Raw genomic sequence first — 27,536 nt, forward strand, 5'->3', positions numbered from 1 at the left:
TCTCCTGTACCGCCCCTACTCATATGGACTGCATGTTTTTCCTCATGGCATAAACGAACATCTTCTCTCGCCTTCTTTCTCTTCCCTCTTAGCTCCATCATTTGCATCTGTCTCCATACTTCACTATCATATCAATGTTGGATCCCTGCCTGATTTGTTTTATGTATGGTTCCACCTGTTGCTCTGTTACTTTCTTTGTGCATCATTATTTGATTATCATGAAATTATTGCCACAAATGCAAATTTCAATGTATCAATAACATCAATGTATTTCAATATTACTGAGTTATTGCTGTTTTTAGAATTCACACTGCTCATGTTTAGCGGTCATAAATGGGGTTAGATACTGAAAGACCACCTGAGGCAGAGATTATTTCTTTAAAAAAATAATAAGAATAAAAAAAACATTTTAAAAGAAGTGAATTCTGAATATGAAGAATATTCATGCACCTAAAACAAAATGGTCAAGAAAAAAAAAAAAAAAAAATCCTGCTCTGTGTTTGGGGCATCTGTCTTTGCCAGCTGTTATGTTATTGTTCCCTGGTGTGCATGTAATTGCTTTAGTTTGTACACCTACAGTATATATACTGCCATTTCTGATGTTCTGTATTTGAAAAGTGTGAAATGTAACTCATTATGTTGCTCTATTTATTATGTCCAGAACACAATTTGCAAGTTTGCATCCAATTAAATATACTCTTTAAGTGTTACAGAATAACAATCTTTTTTATACGTGCTCACAATGAGCGATCTTCAAAAAATCTGGTGGGACAGTTAGCTGGTGTAAGGTTATTGAGTAAAGTTGGGATGCTGAAGACGGACAGATCAGGTCGGCCCGTAATCTATAGTGAAATTAGGCAGCGGGATTTGCTGGGAACAGATGAGTTGTGAAGCTGCTGTAATGAGCTATTGATTGAGCTGCGGAATGAAGACATTTCCTCAGTAATGTCAGAGGCATGCAGTAAGTAAGCCAGATTGATTGGATCTTCTCCTAGAATTAATATTTAGTCGGGCAGTATTGGAAAGTTGTTGATATAAAACAGGAAATCAGGTTTGTATTTTAATCATATTGGTTAAAAACGGGACACTTTACGGGTATGGTGTGGGGATGGAAGCTACCAAGTGTGCAGCTGGAAAGAGGTGTGTCATTTAAATGTGTTCGTGTTTTGTCATTAAATGGTTGTAAAATACATCACACATCAACGTAGGAAATTTTAAATTAAATATTTTGGAATTTATGTTTGGACAAAAAGATTGGGGGGGGGGGTTATATTTCTTAGGTTTGAATATTGCGGGGGTTGTAACCCCCCAATCCCCCCGTATTTTACGCCTATGTGTAACATCAATATAGGCGATATTGTCATTTTCTATATCGCCAAAATAGAAAACTCGATAATCTTAAATCTCAATATATTGCCCAGCTCTAGTTTTCCCTGACTTTGGCTCCTTTTAGGCAAAAAATAGAAGCGAGTATGTAAGAACCAAAAATACATGCAACAGAAATAACACTTTAAAATAGTTAAATATATGACATACTTTAATTCAAGGATTCAACCACATTAAGCGTCTTCAGGACACCCTGCATTTTTAAATGAAATAGTTTAATAGTTTATTAAAAAAGCAAATAGTTTAATCAAAGGATGTAATATAAATCTTCATTTAATCAGCAACTTAACTTTTCTCTCTTATCCTAAATGCATTGATGCAGATGAGTTAGTTTTGCTTGAAGTGTTTTTTTTTTTTTTTTTTTACTCCTTAGTGATATCCATGCTTGGCTGCAACAATAATGCACTGCATTTAAACCAGCATGTGCCTTTAACACCATAAGGCATATGAGCACTTGGCATATAAGCTTCAGCACCTCTAGCAACTGTTGTTAGGCTGCTGCCTCCGCCTTTGCTAGCAGGGCCATCTCCACTCTCACATCCTTGTCTGCGCTTCTCACTGCCAGTGGCACAAAATGTTGGATCACACATACAAGACACTGAATTACATTCTATTCTCCTGTTGTAAATCTCAGCTACAGATCTTTGTTTCTGGGGGCGGGGGGCAGCACGCTTCCAGCAGGCTTTTTTATATTGTATAGCTGCTAAAATCTAACTCCTGAGAATGCAGTTATGGATAATGTGTGCCTTTTTAAGTCATTGCCCAGTACGGTTATTTATCATCCCTGCAGTGTTCCTTTGAATGGGAAACAGGGGCAAGAATAAGCCCCAACTGACTGAGAATGATTTTTTTCCTGAAGCATAACTGACACACATCTGTCCGTTATTGTTATTATAGAGAAAAGGAGGGAGGGAAAACATGTTCCTCTTATTAGAAAATAGTTTTAAACACAGTGTGCATTAGATGAATGACAACAGCTGAAGACAGTTGCCATTGATTGATTTTTCTCCATGGATTACAGTCGTGTTTTGCACTAGTTTGAAAAGCACTTAGGTGGCACTAAAATTTCACATGCTAGTTAGCGTGACATCAAAAAGATATGTTAAAATCACTTTTTACATTCCAAGCTATGAATGATATCATTATTAAAACAGTTAACTGATTAATTAAGGAATAGGCTCTGGTTTGACATTATTCAGTCATTCCTGGCTTCTTTGACAAGTGACATCATCTAGCATTAAAGCGTACCTGTAGTGAACTTTAAATCCAAGTTCGTTCAGGCAGGTAGTGGCACACTTTTGTTGGATTTGATCTAATTTACTCACCCATGTCTCTAGTGGAATTTTCCTACCCAGAAACGCTGCCCTTCATGAATCAGTGCTACGTCACTTCCGGCTGAAAATGGCTGCTCCCTTTCGTCTATATTTTAGGGAATATACTGTACTCCATCCTCATTCTCTTTGATCTGAGTGCGGCCTTTGATATCATTTCAAACACCATCCTCCTCGACAGACTTCTCTCTATTGGCATCACACACATTGTCCTCAACTGGTTTAAATCTTACCTTTCAGGCCGCACTCAGTACATTCAACTAAAATCATTTATATCCCACCCACTCCCAGTCACTACAGGTGTTCCCCAGGGCTCTATCCCAGGGCACCTGCTTTTTATCATCTACTTACTCCCTCTTGGCTATATTTTTCATCATTACCACATCAATTTCTTTTGCTATGTGGATGATACCCAGCTCTACATCCCCACAAAGCCTAATGCCTCACTTTCTCCCTCACTCACTGCCTCACTGAAATAAAATCATGGTTCACAGCCAACCTTCTGAAACTAAACAGTGATAAAACAGAAGCTTTATTAATCGGTACAAAGTCCACTTTAAAGCTGACAGTTTCTCTATCACCATTGACATCTCCTCCATCTCTCCCACTGAACAGGTTAAGAGTCTGGGTGTCATCCTCCCAGTACAGTACTCTATCATTCACTTCTCATATCAATAACATCACACGATCTGCATACTTTTACCTCCGCAATATAAACCTCTTCCGCTGATCTCTCACACTACCGGCATACTTGTTCACAGTCTGGTCACCCTTCATAAACTTCAAGTCGTCCAGAACTCCGCAGCCAGGATCATCACCAGCACCCCAGTAACTCACCATATCACACCCATCCTCCAGCAGCTCCACTGGTTACCCATATCACGTCACATACATTACAAAACACTTCTAATCACTTTTAAGGCCATCTACAATCTGGCTCCCCCGGCCCATGCCTCTCTATCCTCATCCACATTGCCACGCCCTCTCGCTCACTCAGATCATTATCTTCCATCCACCTCAGTGTCCCCTCTGCACTCAAAACCCATTTGTTTAAATTTGCCTTACATTATTCCACTGAACTTCCATTATTGTCCACCTTATTTTTTTTTTGTATTTTATGTTCTATTGTTTTTTAACCTGTTTTTCTCTACGGTGAAATAAAAAGTATTATTATTATTATTATTATTACTGTTAAGTAATCTGTGCCACGATCTTACCACACAACATTGATTTTAGAGCAAGTGTAGCAGTTTTTTTTTTTTAATGATCAGACTAGGGCTGGGCAAAAAAATGATTCAATCTATTAATCAAATTTGTAGATAAAAATGATTTTTATTTAGCAAATTTGAGTTTAAATCTGATATTATATCTGATGTCTGCAGTCATTTTTAAGTGCATTCAAAATCGCCCAGCCCTAGCTCAGACTTAATTTATTGATCAAAATAAGTGGTCAAACATTGCAACTGTATCGTGGCAGTTGATAGTAAGGATGTTTATGTTGAGCGAGAGGTAACAAATGGGTGTAATGCTAGGCGAATAAGACACTTGGGTTTCTACTCTGTGGAATTTGCATGTTCTCCCCCTGTTTGCATGGGTTTTCTCTCGGTACTCTGGGTTCCTCCCATAAGCCGAAAATATGTTGGTATTTGAATTTCTGAAGTCGCTTGCAGGAGTCAATGGATGTGTGTAGTAATGTAGTCAACCCCACTTCTGAACCCCAAATCTTGATGACAGCTGGGAAAGGAACCAGCAACCCCGGTGACCCTTTACAGGATAAAGCAGGTTTAAAAGAGAAATTAATGTTCAGGGAGTTTACTGAGTGTGAATATATATATACAAATCATCAGTCGGGTAAAACCTGCTGCCATACCAGCCTGTCATTGCCCGATCCCGTTAGATCTCGGAAGTTAAGCAGGGCTGGTTAGTAGTTGGATGGGAGACCACTGAGAATTCCAAGTGCCACAGTGGGGTGGCAGTCACGCCAGTGGTATCTGTCATTGTGTCCTTGGGCAAGGTACATCACCAACATTGCCTAGTGTGTGAGTGAATGTTGGTGGTGGTCGGAGGGGCCGATGGCGCACTATGGCAGCCTCGCTTCCGTCAGTCTGCCCCAGGGCAGCTGTGGCTACAGTCGTAGTTTACCACCACTAAGTGTGGAGTGAAAGAATAATGCCTTAATTCTGTAAAGCGACTTTGAGTGTCTATGAGAAAGCGCTATATAAAATTGATGCATTATTATTATTAAAGCCAATATACATAGTATATATAGATATAGTGCACACCTACACTTAGGGTTTGTGGTATTTCTGGTGATTATTATTTATTTTGTTGTTAACTGAGGGCCACATTATACAATAATCTTTATCCAATGGTCTCTCTATGATTTTGTTGTTTTGTGTGTTTTTGGATGGTTTTGTTGTTATTTATTTATTTTTTTTTTTCTGTCATTTTGTGTTTGAGTCTGTTTGTGTATTTTTGAAAGTTTACTTTCAGGGCTGCACAAAATAAGATCGAGGGCCATATGTGGCCACCGGGCAGCCAGTTGCCAATCTCTGGTGTAGGTATTAGGCCAGTGCCCCACATTGATTTAGCAGGTAAATCAGAGATTTCTCAATTGGCCTGGGCAGTATATCGAGATTCTCGATGAATCGAGTATTCTATTTTGGCGATATAGAAAATTTCAATATTGCCTATATTAATATATTTTTTATTTTATATCTTGTTTTTTTTGTATTAAAATACTTGTTTTTGGAATCACTGCTTTTGATACTTCTCAGAACATCATGAAAAACACAGTTAGATGAATTGCTGATACCCAGAACTTCCCCTAAACAAGCCACACTACAGAACACACATGCTGTCCCTTATTGGAGAATAAGCCAAAAGTGGTACAAATTGTGCAGCTGTTTATTAATAAATGGGCCTGTGTGGAATTTTGAATTAGCAAATTTAACCTAGAATTGTTTTTCTTGAAAGACTTTGAGTTAAAAATATCAACATTTATATTGTTTGTGAGAACGTGAATTTTGGTCCATATCGCCCAGCCCTAGTTATTGTACATTTTTTCTTTTAATGAATTCTCATAGTTGACCACTAAGTTTTATCTTTGTCATTTGTACATTTATGTCAGTTTGATTGCTTTACTGAATCACATACTGTAGATCGTTTCTCACAGTGTCACTGTTTGGTCCTATTTGGCTCTAAACAAACCAATTACTTTTTGTTAGTTTTATTTAGTGGCTACAGCTCCATCTGCCACCAAAAAGGATAGTAATGCAGATTCTGCTTCAGCTAAAACTGATGCTGGCAGAATTAGCTGGAATTAGAGAGTGGAGTCGATAAACAAATGAAGCACAATTAATCCAGTTTTTACAGTGGTTTTTGTGCAGCTAAAAGTTTTATTTCACTCATCTACTGTGGCCACTGACAACCCAATTACCATAGAATCCTTTACAGCATTTTATCCTCTATATAAATCATTAAAATTCATACTACTACTCTGAATTGCTCTACTCAGACATAAAGAAGCTCTGGCTTTTGCTGCAATTTTGTCCAATGTTCTTTCTTCCAACCGTGCAGCTAATAAGCCATTAAGAGAAGTGTTTACTGCAGCAAACTGCTGCTGGGGAGGCTTGGCTCGGTAGGAAATAAGTGCCTTTCGTTGACATTTCAAGTAATTTTTGAGGTTTTTTTTTGAAGTTTTAATAATATCTAGTATTACTAGAGTGTCAGTGATGAATGTACCATTAACTCTGTGTCCATCTTTGGATAGTTTACAAGATCTTCACACATCTACCATAGCAACAAAAACAATGCTGTGAAGAGACGTTCCAAATAATCCAGAGATATTGTGTCGAAGCCCTTTCAGCTCATATTGACATCAGGGCTGCTGCTCATAAAAAATGCATATCTTTTTAGCAACCTGCGCGTTGAACTACAACAGCACAGACAAGGAGCCATCACTTTTTTTATTAGGCTTATTTGCAGCAAAGTCCACAATCTGTGTTAAAGAAAAAAAAAAAGCATTATCTGGCCTTTTTCTGCCTTGCCAGTATCATGGCAGTAGATTCATGCTCGCCTTTAAGAAATGACACTACAGATAAAAAACAGGTACTCACTGTTTTGTCCTGAAAAATGCATTATTCTGCAGTTATTTCAATAGCCTCTTTATTTCTTCAAAAACAACCTGATGTGTTAGTGTGCAGTGTTTGATTCCAACAGGTGAGGAAACAGAAAGGTGGTGGAAAGGAGCAGTGCTGCACAGTTTTATTGCAATTCCCAGTAATGCCCCCTTAGAGAGGTGTTACTGTGGCAGCACGGCTTAGCAGCTGATGCTGCACAAGTTCCTCGTCAGCCTCTTAACAGCTTCTCCTTTAAATGTATGACAAATCAGTGCAAAGCCGGTGGAATTTTAATGCATAAAAATTACCCTACGAGCAGCAAACCTTAACTACGGGCATAGAGTCAGTTATTTAGTGACCTTGTAAACTTTCTTACTGACACGTTTCACAATTAATGAGTTTTTGTGGAAATTGAAAAACTGCAGATAAATGTTTTGCTATCCAACTCCTCTCCTGCAATGGTTTTCTTGGCTTTGACGCTAGATTTATTCACCTGGGCTTCATCACAGTCTCCGAACAAATCGTGTTTGACACAGCAGTGATGCAGTAATGCAGCTCTAGTTTAATCCCAAATCTCCAAATGGAGGGTCTGACATGGATACACTTATAAAGATGGTGAAGAGAGTTTGTAATGTCAAACCTTTAAATCCAGATTACATTATTCTGGAAAGGCCAGCTCTGCATATTTTGATATTAACTCATTCAGTGCCAGCCATTTTCAGATTTTCTACCCCCCTCAGTGCCAGCCGTTTTCAGATTCTGAAAGATTGAAGCCTCTACTTTCATCAAAAAAAAAAAATCTGTTTCTGGCTCGTTTCGTTCTTTTGTAATCAGCCGTTGAATAGAGCAAGTTTTACACAATCTTCATTTTCAGAGTAAAAAGCTGAGACAAAAGTCTGCACACACGCAACTTCCTCTTCCTGCGTTCCCCATTTTTTAAGTGGTTTTATGTCACCATTGCCACACTATCCATTAGTTCCACACATGCTCTGGTGGAGTGTGCGCTGCTTTACTGTCTCGTCAACGCTTTTCCTCCTCTTCCTCTGATCTCTGTTGAGCATGGATGATCTCTCATCCAAAGGTGCGCTGCTACCTCCTACATGTCACCTATTATTTTGCTATCTGGCTCACAGGCTGGGGGTATTTTGGATGAGGGACCTCCGCCAGGGTGTATTCTAGTAATCCCCGTGAAAAAACGCAAATGATGAGTTATCGCGTCAATGGCACTGAGTGAGTTAACAGCAAGACATTTGAGTGATTCCTCTGTTCCTTAAACTTACACCTTTTTTCATTGCAACAGATATAACAAATTGTTTGGGTTTCCCTGAACAGCACTGATTAAAAAAACAAAAACAAACTTATTGAGCAATAATTAAGAATAATGATGTCATAAGCCCTGAAAGCACTCCACAGCCCTGAAACTGCACTCCCCAAATTCACTAAAGACCTCCTCATGACAGCAGACTCCGGTTTACTCTCCTTCCTCATCCTCCTTGATCTGAGTTTGGCCTTCGACACCATTTCTCACTCTATCCTCCTCAATAGACTCTCATCCATTGGCTTCACTCACACCCCACTCCATTGGTTCCACTCCTACCTCTCAGACTGTACTCAGTTAATCTAACTCAAAACCGTCACTTCCCAGCCCTCCCCCGTCACTTCTGGTGTTCCCCAGGGCTCCGTCCTGGGCCCCCTTCTCTTTATCATCTATCTTCTTCCACTCTGCAATTTCTTCAGGAAATTCAGCATTCATTTTCACTGCTTTGCGGATGACACCCAGCTCTATCTGTCCAGTAAACCTGACTCCACTCTCCCCCCCTCCTCCCTTACTCACTGCCTTTCAGAAATTAAAAACTGGTTCACCTCCAACTTCCTCAAACTTAATTCCAATAAAACAGATCTCCTTATTGGTACCAAATCCATCCTCTCCAAAACGAACTCTTTCTCCCTCACCATTGACAGCTCCACTCTGTCCCCCTTCCCTCAGGTCAAGAGTCTGGGTGTCATCCTCGACAGCTACCTATCATGCACAAACGTCGGGAGCTAGCTCCTGATTGGGAGTCGCTTTCTTTTTTTTCTCTTCATGGCATGGAGACTGCATTGTAGAACATCAGTTCCCTCAGAAAGAATCTTCTCCAAAACAGGGCAGATAATTACAAAGAGAAAAAACAGGATCAACCCCTCAAAGCTGAGACACTTGGTTTTTCTCAATGCCAATCTTTACTGAAGGAGAAAACTGTTATCTGGATGCATTTTTTTTTACACATTTTACTTACAGTATATTTTATTGTGTGATTCTGTAAGCTTCTGTATGTTGTTTCACTTTAAATCTAACCAGATTTAGCCTTCAAATATCATGCTGTTGCATTACTGTTTTTGCTTTTTCCCGATGGCTAAAAAAGCAAAAGGCACCGGTCGTGGTAGTTTTACGTTAGTGGAATGGCGTTCAACTCCTTACAGTGTCCTTGCGAAAAGCCAATATATATGAAAACACGATAGTTATCACTCTACACATTTCACAACAAACCTAAATGCATACCTGCCAAGTATCCCGTTTTGGCCGGGAAACTCCCGTATTTTACCCCTCTTTCCCGCCATCGTCCCGTATTTGTATTTTCGCGTAAAGATCCCGTATTTTAATGTAATAATAATTAAAAAATGCCTTACTTAAACTGAACGCCGTCACTAGCCTTGCAAGAACTTCCACCTGAAATGGCCTGAGTGACACTTCTCGCGATATGAGTGCCGACATCGGCAACAAACCCGGAAACAACTCAGAAGAGAGATGAATGAATGAAGACGTTCTGGTGAAAAAAACAAAGAACTCGTGTAAATACCTTGGAAACTGGAACAGAGAGTTTATCTTCCTAAAGAGCAGCAGGATGGGGCACAGTTACATGTTCTGTTAGATTAATAACTGAGATTTTAACGTCTACCACAGTGGAAGGAATGATGTGAGTCGCCATGAAAAATCATCCAATCACAAGCTCCACAAATATACAAAAAGTGTTAAAGAATGTAAAGTCTGTAATAAATGTGTCTAATAAGTTATTAGTGAATACCAGAGAACCATATGAGTGAGCATGAGAAATTAAAAGAAAATGATGTAATGAAAACAAAATGTTAATGTCTAACTTAAAGACAAGCAATGTGAAATTAACAGTAAATATGCAACGTGTTGACTTGTATATAAACTGTAAGTATATTAAATAAACAAGTGCTTAATATATCCATTTATGTTTTAATTTAGGCTGTTTTATAATTTAGGAATTGGGGCTGGGCGATATATCGAGATTTAAGATGTATCGAGTTTTCTGTTATATAATAGCTTATTTTGTATCAAATTACTAGTTTTAAGAGTCACTGCTTTTACTGCTCAGAACAGAGTCCTAACTCAGAGCTTCCCCATAACAAGCCATATTACAGATTACATATCACTCACACATGCTGTCCCTTACAGGAGAAAAAAACAAAAGTGGCAGATATTGTGCAGCTGTTTGTTAATAATTGAGCCTGTGTAGCATGTTGGATCAGCAAATTTAACCCAGAATTCTCTTTCTTCTCAGACTTCATTCAAAATAAAATGATCGAGATTTATATCATATATCACCATTTTGAGAAAAAAAATTCAGATATGAGTTTTGGTCCATATCACCCAGCCCTAGTAGGAATGTTCACAGCATTTCAATGTTAATAAAGGTCGACCTACCAGATTGTAATCACATAATTGTATTTAGTAAGTGGTTGACAAGTGGATATTTTAGATTTCTTGTACACCTATCTTAAAAATCAGAAAATTTCCCTTATTTTCAAATCCAAAACTTGACAGGTATGCCTACAGTAAATGTCCCTGACGTCCCACCTTCAAACACAACCTCATTTGGCCATCCATGAAAAATCTACTTAACCTCTCACTTTTCTATAGCAATACATACTTCCTAAGGGCAATGCACTAGTACTAAGAAAGCAAAGAGGGTTCTTTCTATAAAGTAAGAATGTGGATGTGACCGGTGTTTCGTCTCTATTTCCCTTGGAAAAAGATACCAATTAACAGACCAACAACCAAAGGAGTGCTTGTAGTTTAGTTTGTTAACTTTGGTTTTTCTTGGCTATTCTGTTGTCATACTGTAACCATCAGCATCCTACAACTGTTGTGTCATCTGACGATTCTTCTCAAATTATCCAGTGTGTTTTACGATCAAGAGATACTGTTGGGTTTGTTTTTAGGTTTCTTTGATTATTAAAGGCTGAGCTACAAAAAACTCGACTAACACTTAACAATCTTCAAAAAAAATCTGACTAGCTTTGAAGCTAGTCTTAAAATTTAATTTCATTAGATCTCACATTAGAGCTAAGTCTTCTTTTTTATAGGCTATCTTCCTTAATAATCTACGGCAGCTCTTTCTCATAAATTACTTTAAAGTCAAGATCTTTGGTTTCTCATAATCCAATGCCAACAATTGCTACAAATACCAGCTTCCATTTACAATGTAGACGTCTTTTACCTCCAGACATTTGATTCACTGTGATTGCCAATACTTGTCTAATCTTTGAAATGGATTGCCTAAGGCCATATGGCTCCTGTTGTTCACAACTGTGTATAGCAAGGGAATGCTTTTATGGTAAAATGTATTGGAAGCTGTGATTAGACATCCAGGTCTACAGTACAATATGTGCCAGATAATACAGTTTCTGGCCTTTATTTTGATATGTTCAGTGAGCTTTGATGATGATGGTTTGGTGTAGGGTCTTTGTCTTGAATGAAAGTCAGGATGTACCGTCATACTAATCATCACACTAAATTCCAAGCTAGTTGCCTTGCCAAGTCATATTCATGTGATGTAGGCCTAGATGAGGAAGAAAGTGTTATTGTATGCTCTTTGTACCATGGACTTTTTTGAGCCTATTTAGGAACAAGCTGTACTGTCATTATTTGCAGCAAGGCTTGCAAGAGGAAAACATTTATTTGCAGATATCAAAAATAACCCTTTCGTCTCCTTGGCCTGGAGATTTTTACCAATAACCGCAAGTTTGTTTTTTTTTTGTCTTCTGTACCTCTGTTTACCTTTCCTAAACCCTGCATCTTGTTCTGCCCGAAGACTTGGGGCTGCATATTCAGCAGTTTATTCCAAGACGAGCATTTGCTTTTGTGTTTACAAAGTAATAGAGTCATAAGAGAAAAACTTTGTTTCTCGTTTTGTCTTGTTCTGTCAAATTACAGTGTAAGGCAGCATTAAGCCACAACCACATGAATTATGTCAATTGCAAACTAGCGGAGGGCTTTCATATTCTCATCTGATGCAAAACCTATTTGACACAAATCGTCACAATAAAAACATGTCAGGACACAATGGAAATGACAGTTTTTGTTTTGTATTGAAATATGCTGACTACAGCCTTTACTTTAGTAAAGCTTTATTCCAGTTTAACAAAGATAATAATTTAACCATGTGAGGCAATCCTAAACAGTTAATATTAATAATGCTTTTAATGACTAACGTGTACATCAGTGTTGCTATAGATATTTTCAAGCATACACTATATGTCTGATAAAATAAAGTCAAAAATGGACCAAAAGATCTTTTGTGGAGTTTATTCCAGAGCTCTGGCATGAATAAAAAGGTACAGATGAAGTTGTCTATTGTGGAAAAAGAAAAAGTGGCAATCATAGTAAAGACAGATTTCTTATAGGATAAAAAAAGGAAAAACTGATCATTGGCTAAACACATAACAGAGGGGAAGGAAATAAAGTTTTCCCAGTCAGGACACAGGAGATTGTCTGACACTGAGAGAGAATCTCTGTGAGAAAGAGACATGTTTTATGAACTTATCTGAAAGAAACACTGGGTAAACAGATTTCTGAGCATACAGGGAGGGAGAAATATACATATATAAACATCTATATTGGCATCTGTAATCTCAGAATTATAATATGTATATAATTCTGCCATTACAGTGTCTAAACTAGTCTGTGTCATTATGATGGTTTTCTGGTAATATTTTCACCTAACATGAGTTTAGTGAACCACTTTCCTGTCCTTTTTGCTTCCATCTTCTGCTAATATGCTAGAACGGCAGTTTACCAGTATGTACTGTATAGAAGTGTGGGAAAGTCAACAGAGGAGAGTGTCCTTGTTGGAGGTAGACTCGATGCCCAGCTGCGATTTGTTCTGTAATGCAACCAGCTGTATCAATGTGTCAGAACAAAGTCTCTAAGCGTGAGCCACACTGAAGACTGGCACCCAGCCCGGGTCCTTTCCTTTCATTTTATTCATTCTGCACCTCAACGGCCAACGTTGGCCACTCATTGATCAATTTTCAGTTGATTTTCCTGATTGTTTGGCATGAGATCAAGCTGAATATTTTTGACCTCGACGAGAAAAGCAGAAACTACAGAATTCTGCTGCAGCTGCAGAACTAAAGTCTGAATTTTATCACCACTAAGCCTCATATTAATAGCATACACTTACCTATGGCAATTTCTTCTTAATGGTAGGTGTAATTGACTTTGGCTTTATGAACTTCTTCAAAGATTTACAGCCTTTCTTGCACCAGTAGCTCAATTGTTTGTATAGACTCACATCAGATCTGTTAATAGGACACAAGCTAACAGAACAACAACAAAAAATGGCTGCTGGGGGTTTCACGAGTATAGGGAATAGGGTATAATAGAGCATGCACTCAGTATACAAGCCTTTTGGGAGGTGTAGTAAGTGCATGAAATACTGAAGCAATTGACTCACAGTGTCATCCAGACCTATTGAGCCTACAAACAACCTCTCCCGTTCTTGCACTTGCCTGTCTCTCATAGATATTTTGTGACTACAGCATTGCAGCAGTTACTGTAACACTTCTGGGATGTTTAACTAAAGACATTTCAGACCTGCAAAGCCCATGATAAGGCAACGAGGGGCTCAACATTGCACACACTGCATTGCGCTACCTGCAGGAATGCATTCAGTCGATCAACGCGTACATTAAAATCCTCAGGAGGATTGAGCGCGATAAAGACAGTGTTTGTTCCTCACCTTTTTCTGTGTGAGATGAAATGCGCAAAATGCATGTGCATGAATGTACGCATTAAACATAAACAAAATACAAGATAAACAATAAAGCCAAAAACAATGAAGTTGAAAACCATCTCTTTTAGGGCTAAGAAAAAATCTCAGATTCAAGTTTCGATTCGATTTTCGATTTGTTTTTCTTACTGCACTTAAAAATGACTGCAGACATCAGATATATTGTCAAAAGTGCAACTTTATTGTTGTTTTAATTTCAAATATCAGAACTGCATATTCTGAAGACTGTATTGTAAAAAAAATCACAAATAAACCTTTTTTTTAAATTTTTTTCAAAAATAAAAATTCAATGACACTCCACAATATTTGGAGGATCGCAATTTTCCAGCGCTTTTATCACATGACTGCAGTCATTTAAAATCTCAACTTGTACAAATAACACAAATTTCCCGAAATTAAATCAAAATTTGTCACAAAATCAATGAAATTTAAAAGAGAAAATCCTGCAGGGACTGACATCTGTCACTTAATGCTTGGATATTGTTGGCGCCGTATACATAATTTATGTGTCATTTATATGTCGAAGTGCAAACTTGGGGAAATTATTGTTGAAATTGCTGATTTTCTGCAGCCCACTTAAGATCAAACTGCTTTACATTCGACCCTTGAACTAAGATGAGTTTGATACAACTGTTCTAGTAGTTTGTCTCCTGCAGGGAAAAATGTACCTTTACTTTGCAGTACCAGATCAGTCTAATTTTGCCACATGATTTATCAAAGTCGAATGTAAAGGCTTGTGGCTCTATTTCAGTCAAGTTATTCTTTTTCACAATACATAGTTTATTATTTCAGATATGTTTATTGACGGTTGTTGATTCATTTGAGTGCACACATTTTAATTAGCGTTCTGTCAGTAATTATTCTTTCAGTTGAAACTCACCATGTATTGTTTGGTTTGCGTCTTTCCCCACAACATAAAGAAAGTGGCATCATCCAAGATGGCTTCTAAAGGAGGGTGGACTTAAAGCAGAAGCTACCATCTTAAGGGAGCCACTGGGGGGAGGAAGCTGCCTGTTTTATTTGTTTCAGTAATTTGATAGGGAATTAGAAATTTTAGTTTACAATGATTTTTGAATGTTTGATTATGCGTATAGTTTTATTCAGATAAATTCTTCTCGTTAGTTTAATTGTGGGTTTCACCACTTGGTATGTTTGTATTGCCCCCTCCCAATGATCTTTGTTGGCTAGCCACCTTGTATATAAAGCCCACCATGTGTGTCATTTGTTAGGTCAGTTAGGAGAAGTTAAGTTCCTGTATTTTTTGGTGTTGACCTCCGTTCATCAGTTTTGTTTGGACTTACTTTACCGGTGTGTTTTTGTTAACTGAAGATTTTTGTACATAAATCCAACTCATATTTTGGAAAACTACACTTGTATTCAAGCCTTTGCTGTTTGGTCCCTGACAAGGCTGAATTTGCATGGATATTTTTGAGCTTTTATCTTTTTTTCTTCAGAGACTTTAGTTTGTCTTAACTTTTCTATATATTCTCTATTGCACGGACAGCAGTGGACATCATTCTCCCAATATTGTGTTAATAAACCCTGAACAAACTAAGGAACTCCATTTCTGAGCTTTCAGCTTGATTGGCATTACTCTTACCTTTATAAATGATTGATTACACTGAGTGCCCCTAGACTGAGGTAGATACTAGACTCTAAAAGTGACACAAAGGTAAATCCATAGACTTGACTACTAGAGAGGTAAAATAAAGGGGGAGACACAAAAGCTAAGCCTTTCAGATTAAAGAGATGATACAATACCCGAGTATCTGTCGCTGCACCCAGACTGGCACGAATAGGTGCGCGAATCAATCTTGTCCTCATGTGACCCAAATTAAGCGTGTCTGGTGCTCTGAGCAGTGAAAGCTATCGCATGTTCAAACCCTGCCAAGTGTCGGTGCACCATCGAGGGCTATTCATTTCAATCTCCATTTGAGTTGAATAACATTTTCATATTGATTTGAGTCTCTCAGCATTATCCAAAGTCTACTTCATAACAGTCTCATGAATAGTACAATCAATTCTAACCGTCACTGTTCGCTCAAGCATATCTTATCACATCAGCATTGACTGTGTGTACACTGTCTGCTTTTATGAAAATGAGAAACGTTTTGAGGAAATTAGGATTGAATTTCAAGATAGATCGTTTGGAAGTTTAAAATTAAAATATTATATATACAGTAAGTAAGGATTTCCTTGTATTTTTTGTTTTAAAGGGGACATGATACACCAATTTTTCACCTTTTAAACATGTTCCTTGTGGTTTAAATGACATATCTGTGCTGGTGTTTGGTCAAAACTAGAGATAGACCGATATGGATTTTTTTAGGGCCGATGCTGATATCGATTTTTTTTCCATCAGCCTTAGCCGATGAGCGATACAGACTGCCGATATTTAGAGCTGATACTACTCTTGCTTCCTCAATTTACATCATAAAAATTACACAATGATAACAAATGGTACGAGTCTTAATTTATAAAAAGGAACATTTATTGAAATTAACAACAGGTGATGTAAAACAAGAGCAAGTAAAAAAAAATATTTCTGCTCTCTGTAAATAAAGCGGATCGGCGAACGCAGAAGCCCACATTGGCCGATGCTGATACACGTAAAAAACGCAAAAATCGGCTGATGATATCGGCCGGCCGATGTATCGGTCTATCACTAGTCAAAACATAACATAAGGGGAGGTTTAAGACCCTGTACTATCATGGTCTTTGAGAGCGCTCTATTTTGGGATGTGTGTCCCTGGATTTGCATAGACCTCCCCCTTCCCCGCCCCTCTCTTGGCACACACCAAAGGTGCGTTCACACAGAACGTGACTGAAGTGACTAAACTACATTCAAAATCAATGTGAATGACGCGACTTCAAGAGGGCCTGTGTGACTTAGTTGCTCAAAGTTGAAAAATGTGAACTTTTTAAGTGACTTCAAACGATAACTCCCCCGTTCTTCACTGTCTGTTGAGGCAGCAGCCCCTCTCTCCCGCTACAGTGACGGCGATGAAGTGATAGAGTGGCCAAAAAGCACCACTATGTTCTAGGGACTCATCACGGGCGATTGAAGTGACTGCAGTTGCTACAGTCGCGTTTGGTGTGTTCACTCCTTCGCTAGCGAGAAAAACAATGGCGGACTTTTGCAGAAGTTTTCATCAGTTTGGGGGTGGAGTCCATGGGTGAAGTTATCAGCGGAGGGGAGAGAATTTCTTTCCAAATTTAGCTTGTGACATCACAAACTTAAAAAATTGAAACAGATCAATTTTCTCTGTGTAATAAGTAGGGGTGTGCCGATCCAATATTGATATCGGATATCGGTCCGATATCAGCCAGAAAACGAATATTGAATTTTATCAGACTGCATCTAAAATCTCTGATGTATATTATGTTATATTTATTAAATTGTAGAATACTGTAAATATTATGTTGAAGGTTAAAATGTATGTAACCAATTAGTTAATAATAAATGGGTCAGTTTTTCTCATACCTACTGTTGCCTTTTCTAACATTTCACACTACAAAATAAGTAATAAAAGTATGTATGATTAATACTCGAGGCTGCAATATTGGTAACGCAGTGAAAAGGTTGTACATCCCTAGAAAATAAGACTTACACAGACCACAAACAAATGACTGGATGGGTTCATTTCACATTTTGTGTGCCAGTGGACACTCAAGTTACCTCATATGTGATTAAAAAAACTGCAAAAGTGGATTTTTCATAATATGTCCCCTTTAATACATTGTCTAAGACACTTAGCCTTTAAAATTGAATATGATTGAATAGGCTGAGGGCCATATTCATTATAACAAATAATTTATGGTTATGAGAAAAGGTGAAAAAGCTCTTATTGCTCTACACTCCCAGCATGAAAGGTAACTCTCAAAGCTTGGTTATGTTTATTTGGCTTAAAGCTATATCATGATTATCATCTTCTTATTAAAATAGACTGGAATCATAAGCTAATCTTCCACCCTTTAGAATTCAACAAACAAAGAAACAAATCCTCTAGCATTCTAGCATCAACATTAATAGCCAATATGAATCTGTTTATTTAATGTACTTAGGCCAAAAGAAAAAATGACCAATTCTTTTTCTTTTTGCAGGCTGCATTTTTTTTTTTTTTTACCTTTTTAAATAATTGTTTATAACATTAAGGAAGCAGGATGTAGCAAGCCCGGGAAACTGCAATTATGTAAATGCAATTAAGCTGAAAACATGATTATAATCTAATTGTTTTTTACACCATGCTAATGTTTTTTAATGATTAAACTGATTCCACATTGGAATCTATTTTGTTTTCAACACGTTAGACTACACTAGTGCATATTGTATAATCCAGATACTGTATATCTAAGTTGTGTGCATCATGTATCATGAACGTGCATGTTTGAAAGCATTCTGTGTACTTTGTACACAGCAGTCTTTGTGACACACATTCAGAGGCAAACCTGTCACGGCTGCGTTTTGATCAGCTGGTTCGTCTTTGATTTCCGTGTCTGGCCTATGCGCACACGCCTATCACTGAGGCCCAATCCATGTGCAGTTTGTATTCCCTTTTTTTTGTCATCTCCCACCAGTGCATAGTGCTTTACTGTAATGGAATGCTTTGTGGTTACTACTATTGCTGCTGCACTCTCAACACGAGCCCTCCCTCACGTTTAATAATGCAGCTGGCAATTGTGCAGGAGCCCCCACCATTGCTTGTCCCATAGCAGCCAATATCAGTAAATTTCCGCTTGCTCTGCAGTTGTGGAGAGAAGCTGTGTTCAATTCAGCGTTTTTTTATTTTTATTTTACAATATAAACACAATCACACCAATTACCAACAGGCATCAGTTTTTGTTCTCAGTGGTTGTACTTCTGACACTATATAAAAAAAGCTCAGCCAACTTTGATAATAGAGAGGAAAACATAAAAGCTGTGTCTTAAAAAAGCATGTTAAAGATGTAATTAAATGATAAAAGTACAGTTATTATACTACATTATATTAATATTTTATATTACATTTAATAAAGCATCTACCAGGCATTAATTATGGAAAGATTCAGGGAAATAACATAAATAGATACAAGCTTACATGTTTTTAATTATGCACAATTAATTACAAAGGCAACATCAAAGCTACGCAGTTGCTTGCTTTTAGCGGCATAAATGTGACCATTTACTCAGTTCATTATTTTCTCTTAAACCATAAAAGGCTCAAGTCATTGGATCAACCTCATTTGTGCCATATAAACAGAGTAAACAGCCCAAAGGAGATTGGTTCTACTCCAAGGGATCATCTGTGAAACGTCTCTGTTGGCGAATGCATTGAACAAAGGAATAATGTATAAGCTGAAAGATATTATTTATTATTTTTTCAGTTTGTGTACACATCTTTACATAAGGGATGTTCAGAAGCGTAGGCGTGAGTTTTAGCCTTCTAAATTTTTTTTTTTAAGCCTACTACTTTTTTTTCTGGACATCTCTGTTACAGGGTAAAAAAATTCTACGCGATATAGCAACTTTTTTTTGTCTCTTATTCATTTAATAGAAAAATGCTGAATAAACACCTTGGTGAGTGAGCAAGTGTTCACCAGCTGGATAACTTTCAGCTATGTTTGTTATAGAAAAAGTAGCTAAGTGTGATGTTTGAAATAAAGGCAAATCACTGTGAACAAAAAAAAACAACAAAAAAAAAAAACAACTGAACATGGGGACAAATTAGGGTTGCAATATTCTGTGAAATTTCGAAGTTGGAAACGTTCCATGGGAATTAACTGAATAAATGGGGAATTTACAAAATTGAAAGTATAGTTAAAGATAGGAAGAGGTTTTTGCCTGAGAGGGTTTTGAACAGGACTTTTTCTTTTTCTTTTTTGCTTTTAGAAGGGTTTGTGTCTTTAAAATATATATATATATATATATATATATATATATATATATATATATATATATATATATATATATGGTATTACAACAGGCTATAAGCAATTGAAGTCAAATTTCTGCCTTTTTTTTTCATACACATACAGGAGGAAAAAAAAATATGCACAAAAAACAAACAACAGAAAAAGGACATAAACTTTAGCTTTCACTAAAAAAACTTGTCTTTGTTACAAAATAATAAACTAAAGAAATAAAATAAATGCCCACCCTTCCCACTCCCTCCCATTGACTGCACATATCATCTATCACTAAGAAAGGATATCGAGGGTTGCCATTTTTTTCATATTCAATGTTATTGCCATTTATGGCTTGCCTTATTTTCTCTAAATGTAGTGTGTCAATGAGTTCTGTGACCCACATTTTTAAAGAAGGGGTGTCTTTTCCTTTCCACAGTTGAAGAATAAGTTTCTTTGCAGTAATTAATGCATATGATATGAGACTCCGTGCTGCATGACCAAGAGTTTCTGTCTTTTTAAATATTCCAAAAACTACGAGTAGTGGGTTTGGGGTTATTTTCACCCTCAGAACATTGGATAAATACTCAAAAAATTAGGACACAGTGCGTAACTATGCAGCAACGTACCTCATTCTACTGTACATTTCTCACACATGGGTGAACTATCAGGGTACATTTTATTGATTTTCTCTCTTGAGTAATGTAATCTATGTATAATGTATTGGATTAGGCAATGACGTGCATTTATGGAGGTGGTCTTTATTTTGTGTAAAGCTTGTTGCCAGATATCATCATGTAAAGGTGTACCAAGCTCTTTTTCCAAATCTTCTTTATGTTGATCAGTAGATGGAGTGGTCGACTCCAGCAATGAATTGTAAACAAGTGAAATCCTCTGTTGTGGTTCTCGGCATTCACTCAAACACTGATCCAATAGATCAGGTTTAGTCCTCGGATATTGTGGCAAATAGGAATAGACATAATTTTGTATCTGAAGATATCTAAAGAAATGACTGTTTGGTAGTGTTGTGTTCAAGACCACACTATCCGAAACCAAGACTTGCCCGAGACCAGAATGCACAGAGACCAAGACAAGACCAAGACTTTCGGGAGCCGAGACCGAGTCAAGACCAAGACCATAAACCTTTTTTTTTTTAAATTCAAAAAAAATATATAAATAACTGAAATTATGACAAGGTTCAACAGTTAAATAACATTTTCTCTTTAGTTTTAGTTTCTTTTAAATACATTGACCCCGGAACAGTCATGTGACAAATCAATTAACAGTTCATGTTGAGAAAGATTATTATTATTCTGAATACAGTGGAAACAGAAACTATAAAAAATAGTTACATTGTGAACCTGTTTATATTGTAGGGAACATATTATATACATAAATGTAATTGGAGTCTAAAGCCACAAAAAAACACCACTTTAAAAAGAAAATAGACTAATATAAGACCTCTTTACAGTTATTCAGTCATTCTGCGCTTGTGCGACATGTGGTGATGGCGCGCTGGTGACGACATAATCCAAGATGGCCCGGACTACAGCCGAGACTATGTAATAAAAGCCTTAAAAGACATGGATATAATGATCAGAGTGGATGGACAGAGGCATAAACATGCAGACTTTTACACGGACACACATGGACTTATGAAACACACACAGACCTCGGTAAACGGAACAGGCTTCACCGGCCAGCAGGCACTAGGACCCAGAGGTGGACTGCATGTACAGGCTGTAATATCACCAGTTTGTCATTTTACCAGTTGTTTGATCTACTATTTTTACCAGGGAGATAATATTTCTTCATGGTGATCGTTTTCCATTTTTACCGGTGATTAGTGTCTATCTCCCTTCTGCTCCACGGTCCAAACTGAAACCGTAGCCAGACACACACACACACACACACGCACACACACACACACACACACACACACACACACACACACACACACACACACACACACACACACACACACACACACACACACACACACACACACACACACACACACAGGATTTTCGCCTGTTTTCCAGAGTTTTAGCCTCTGAAAAGTCACTTTCTGAGCAACTCTACACAAACAGGCTGATTTACGGCCTACTTATGCATATTTATGAGTGGGCGTGTCTATAGACGGGACACTGACTTCCTCCTGACGTAGGGCCAGAGGACGACCCGCCCTCCTCCCACCCACTCCGTAGCCGAGCTCATGCTGCTCTATAAACACGAGACAAAGCGTGGGGGCGGGGCGTTCGCCGGTACATACATAGACTGTAGAAAACACATACATAGCACTGCGCGAAGGACGCTGACATGCTCATCTTCATGGGTGTGTCTGTTTCGGTCTCCACTCAGTGCTGGCTGGGCGCACTCTGCGATCGTTTCCATTTGTATAGGGGTCTATAGGACGAAGGACGGACTTATATACATTAATGTATATGAATGACCACCAGCAGTAGACCATAGTAAAAGACTAGTTGGGATTTTTTTCGCATTTCAAAAGAATCATACATAAACATAGCTTTCTCAGATATCAGCTTTAAGTTCCAGTAGAAAGTTACAGGAAATGTACCTCCTCTTGCAACCCCTAAAACCAGTGACTTTGTAATGGCTCCAATTCTATGTGTTTTGAAAGAATGCTTCTAATTTAGGCCTACCTACACACTGTCTGACACACAGGCTTAAATCTGTTTTGTCTTGACAGTATGATGAAGTGGTGCTCCAGTGTGTGGCCTGCATCCAGAAGGAGAATCGTAAGTTCTGCCTGGCTGCTGAGGGACTGGGAAATCGGCTGTGTTACCTGGAGCCCACGTCTGAGGCTAAGGTAGGCACACAGGCAGCTGTTTATCTCAGAACACAACATTTCTTTCAGTTAATGACTGGTTTTCATCATAGAAAGTCATTCTCCACTATTTTATTGATTACTATATATCTGCATTTAATGAACACATTTATACTTCAATTGTGGCTGTCGGGGGGGTTATTTATATGCTTTGTCAGGGTCAATAGATGTCATGTTTGCAGTATGTTTGTGTAAGGATGCGTTTAACCAGAGGAACAACACCCAATTATGTTAATTCTTTAGTCCAAGCCCACGAAACATTCAGAGAATCCAATTTGAAACTCTCTGGTTTTTTCTACGTTTCACTCGATTATTCAGTGAAATTGCACACCTGGACGTGTTTGATACATAGTTTCATAAGCAGCGCTGTTGTTGCTTATAATTGCTAACAGTTTTATTTCAGATGAGCAGCATGCTTGTTGCTACTGATGCATTTGCTGATGACTGCAATTAAGTTTTAATGAGACAATGTAAATGATTAAAAAAAACAAAAAAGTAGTTATTGGGGTGGATTCTTATTGCCTTTTACTATCATTTTACAGTAAAAAACATCTAAATGTTGATTGGCTGTTTCAAATTACTATATATACGTTAAAACATACATTTTCTGGATGATATTTGCTACCATTGTGCACTGCTGTACAATCAGGAGTGGCATCGTCCCGGTGGGCCCTTGACCCGAAGTGGGCTGGTCCGATCCGCTGCGTTTTTTTGACAAGCGAGTGGAGGCAGACATGGTAACAGGTGGCCATTAATGGTCCAAAAGTGGCAAAAACGTAGCAAGAAAAGAGTGTAAAGTGACTAAAATGGGCCAAAAGCAGTCAGGAGTGGACAAAAAATGTGCAAATAAAGAGTTACCAGGTTGTATGTAAGGGCAAAGGTTAGCTTAAATGAGCAAACAGTCGCAAACAAAAGTGAAAAAAATGTGCAACAAAAAGAGGCAAAATGTAGGAAAAAAGGAAACAAGTGGTATTTATTGGGCAAAAGTTAGCTCATTGGGATGAAAAGTGGCCAAAAAGATTAAAGAAAGGACAAAAAATGGATAAAAGTGTCAAAAAGAACTTGCTGAAATGAATGAAAAAATTGGAAGAAGGGGGTATTTATTGGCAAAAGTTAGCTAAAGTCTGAAAAAGTGTCTTTTTGAAAAGGGGCAAAAGTGGGATAAAGCAAGTTTTAGGTAAAAAGGGGTTGAAACGTTTCACCTTTTAAGGTTTTCTAGGGGAACAATACTTAAAATTAAAACATAAAAACTCACATGTTGAGCATTACTGACTTAATAATGGCTTCTACGTGGTGTCTGATAATGTAGTGGGCTGGTCTGGATAGAAAATGCCAAGGCTGAATTTTTGTCCCAGTCCACCCCTGCGTACAATTATTCACCCCTATGGGAGATTGTGCATAAAATATGATTATTATTATTTATTATACTGTATGTGAGACCATTTTCATGCTCTCCTGACACCTCAACCTTACTTTTAGAGATTGTCTGAATGCTGTAGGGTAATTAAACATGGCAGGTGTGATGGATGTCTTTCCTCGCTGGTACTTTGTCTCATTTTTTTTAATAAAAAAAAAAAGGCCTACCTTTGGGGTTGAAACCAACAAAAGTAGAAAAGCCCAGAATGATTTGGAACAGGATCACTCCTTTTCCTCAGTGAATTCATCAGGTAATAGGGTTGCATGCCCAAGATGAGATTGATTCCGAGCGTGCACTGTTTAAATGGCAACATCAATCTGGCCCTGAGAAGCTGTTTGATGGTGAAATACAACTGCACCAATACCGTGACCACTGGAGTCCTGCCTGCACACTATTTTGACTGTAAGGCTATTTGTTTTGTATGTAATTTGAAATGTAGATGTTTGAAGCTTTTAATTCACAGTGTAAACCAATTTTAGAGCATTAAATAACCTCTCCAAGACAATCTGCATTCAGCCTCTTTGACCTCTTCTGTGTACAGAAACAATGATGTGATCTCTTCCTCCCATGCTCGACTCTCTCTCTTATCTCATAATTGCTCATAAATCAAATGTCAGGACATTGGCAAGCTGCTGTAAACCTGTCGCTCTGTATTGCCCTGAGAGAGGACATCCTGACAGAGCTGGATAGTCATCATTCCCTCCAGTGCTCATGAAAACGCTTTCCCCTTCTTCTGCTTGCCGTGCTACAGTGGCCTCAAGAGTTTTGTTCATTAGAAAGGGCAGAGGGCAGTAGTTAGTCAGCGAGAGTTGTGAGGGTAATGCCTAATTGTAAGGAGTAAGCATTAACTTGTAAACTTACACTGTGAGGTTTTAAAGACACGCACATATCACATGGAATTTTTAAAATATTATATTTCTGCTTTTGAGTCAATGACGTGACATAAATGTTCTGTCCAACTGCATTTATTTTAGTTAAAATAAAGTTTAAATAAATAAAAAAGATACCAAATATATAGTAATATATGCACTCACTTTGATATTTATATATATATATAAAAAAATGTCCTTTAATGTTACTTACTAAATTCTAAATTCTGTAATTTATTCTGTTATTCAAAATATCATGTGGAGCGACTATCTGGCAATGACTGATGTTTTGAAAAAAACGTCTTTAAAATTACTCTAAATCTATCCAAATGTATTTTCTGCCATATTTTAGCTACATTATAGCCCTGTAAATAACTTCCAAGTATTTCTATTTTTATTTCCATCATAACATTCATGCAAACTTTGCCCATTTTATGAAATCATACGGTGAAATTCCTGTACGTCGTTGACCCATTTATATCGCAGTACTTTCAAAGGCAAATGCACATTAAAGAATCTATATCATGGTATTTTAAACCTTCCAAAGTCAACTTCAGCCACGTATGGTCAATAATTAACATTTTGCCAAATAAAATACTAATTTTTTAAGAAATGTGACTTATTATCTTTCAACTTGGACGTTGAGACGCCGGTTCCTCTGGAGTGCCGCCCAAATCATGACATGATTGTTGGTGCTACGTGATAAACCTCATATCAGGATAAAATTTGATTCTACAGTGTTTAGATAAAGAATACATTTTTTGACACGTACAACACAAAGACGATTACAGAATAGAAGAAAGAAAAAAACGAACGCTGACATGTTACTATAGACAGTATTTACAAATCTTACACATTATAAAATGTATTGTGCTATTATTGGGTGAGGGGAGGAGACAATAACAAGTTAATAATAGACAAATGCGTGGGGGAAAGGAACAATATATATACCAAATAGAGAGAAGAGAGAGAGAAAAAGGAGAAAAAAACAACTAAGAAAAGGGTAGAAAATAGGAAAACTGAGAGGGCCAGGCCAAATATTTAAAAAGAAATGTTTGTGTGCTCAAAAAATGCATTATGATTAGTATTTAGAGATCACTTACTGACAATGAGTGATATTAGTGCAAATTTTTTTTCCCACTTTTCCACTACCTTTATGTTGTTGTGTTGCAGTATGTTCCTCCTGACCTGGTTATCTGTACCTTTGTACTGGAACAGTCACTGTCAGTACGAGCCCTTCAGGAGATGCTGGCTAAGAGTGGACAGAACAGCGAAGGGGTGAGTGATACTCATCAAATTCACTGAAACACACACATGTGCACGCACGCCTACACACACAAACATGCACTCACTTACAGGCACCCGTTCCTTCAACTTCTCACAAGCCGTCTTTGAGTCGTGATATGTCACAGTTTGTTATGATATTCTGAAAAGGAAGCTGTAATGAATGTTGTCAGCTTCACTGAATATTCTTAACTTGTTGACTTGCTTTAAGGGGATTATTGGACAAAAAAGGCTAATTTCAGCAACCTGGGGACACTGCCTGCTCTGGGCTTTAATAAATATTGATGAGGCTATAATAGGTGCCCTGGCATTACTGTGTCTCTTTTCCTCGGCTTTCCATATTTTATTTTTTTTAAATCAATTTATTTATTGCATGGCTTAAATAAAACAACTAAAATGCCACCACTTAATGTCGAAAAACCTTTGTTTAAAAAAGAGAAATGTGAATATTCCACAGGTAAAGGTTTGATATGATGGTGATCATTAATTTGTCCACAATAGCCACTCATTCATCACTGTACACCGTGCTTGTGATGTTTCCAGTGTCTTTTCATTGTTGTAACAAAATGTGTATTTCTTCCACCTTTATTTCTTATTTTCTGTTTATAATCTCCATCTACCATATGATAGACACGCGGCCCGGATCGATGGGTATGTTCACCACTAATGCCATTTCCCTCTTCAATCATTATGCACCAGTAGACAAATTAAAAGTACACAACATTTCCCTATCTGTGTTTTCCCTTGTTGCTCCTTTACGGTTCATTATGTCATGAAGGAACATTTGTCTTTGTAGCAGAAATCATGATTTATCACCCTCCATAAGCAAAGTTTTCAAATAACCTTTTTATTAAATGGATTTTTATGGTGTGTGCTGTTTAAATAGAATGTCGGCTCTTATTGAGCTGCCAGAGTCGAATTGCTTTTTTCAACGTTCTCCTTGAAATTCAGTTTTTCCACAACAATCCATTGTTTTTAACTAAATAAATCCAGATTAGCATAAACTGTAACATCCATGTCCTCCTCTGGGGATGGATGTTTATCATAGCTTCATTGGTTTTGTGCAACCAACCTTTCTCATAGCATGAGTCCTTTTTTTTGGTCACATTTCAATCACAATAGCTGTATGTATACACATAGTAGACCTATGTGCTTCTTTATGGGAAATCATCATGTGGTGTGACTATTTTAGAATCTGCTGTTGTGTGATCACTGCTTGGCTGAATAAAAGGAGTGAATACCACAGGCATGAATGCTACTGTTTAGAGGGTTAGTTTTAGCTGACAGGAAAAGCTTTGTTTAAAGGAGAACCATAGAC

General features: G+C 37.7%; 1 protein-coding gene across 9 annotated transcripts in view; it reads left to right on the plus strand.

The window, feature by feature from the left end:
- The window catches only part of LOC114456551 (ryanodine receptor 3), a 131,506-nt gene that overhangs the window by 5,369 nt on the left and 98,601 nt on the right, over positions 1-27,536 (plus strand). For 6 of the 9 annotated variants that reach the window (XM_028438399.1, XM_028438402.1, XM_028438401.1 and 3 more), the window contains exons 2-4: positions 22,511-22,630; positions 26,108-26,212; positions 26,849-26,869. In XM_028438399.1, coding sequence (XP_028294200.1) covers positions 22,511-22,630; positions 26,108-26,212; positions 26,849-26,869 — 246 coding nt within the window. The remainder of the gene's footprint in view (positions 1-22,510; positions 22,631-26,107; positions 26,213-26,848; positions 26,870-27,536) is intronic. The other 3 variants (XM_028438404.1, XM_028438405.1, XM_028438406.1) reach the window with 1 other exon arrangement.

This window comes from Gouania willdenowi, chromosome 22 (genome assembly GCF_900634775.1).
Source record: "Gouania willdenowi chromosome 22, fGouWil2.1, whole genome shotgun sequence".
Taxonomy (NCBI): domain Eukaryota; kingdom Metazoa; phylum Chordata; class Actinopteri; order Blenniiformes; family Gobiesocidae; genus Gouania; species Gouania willdenowi.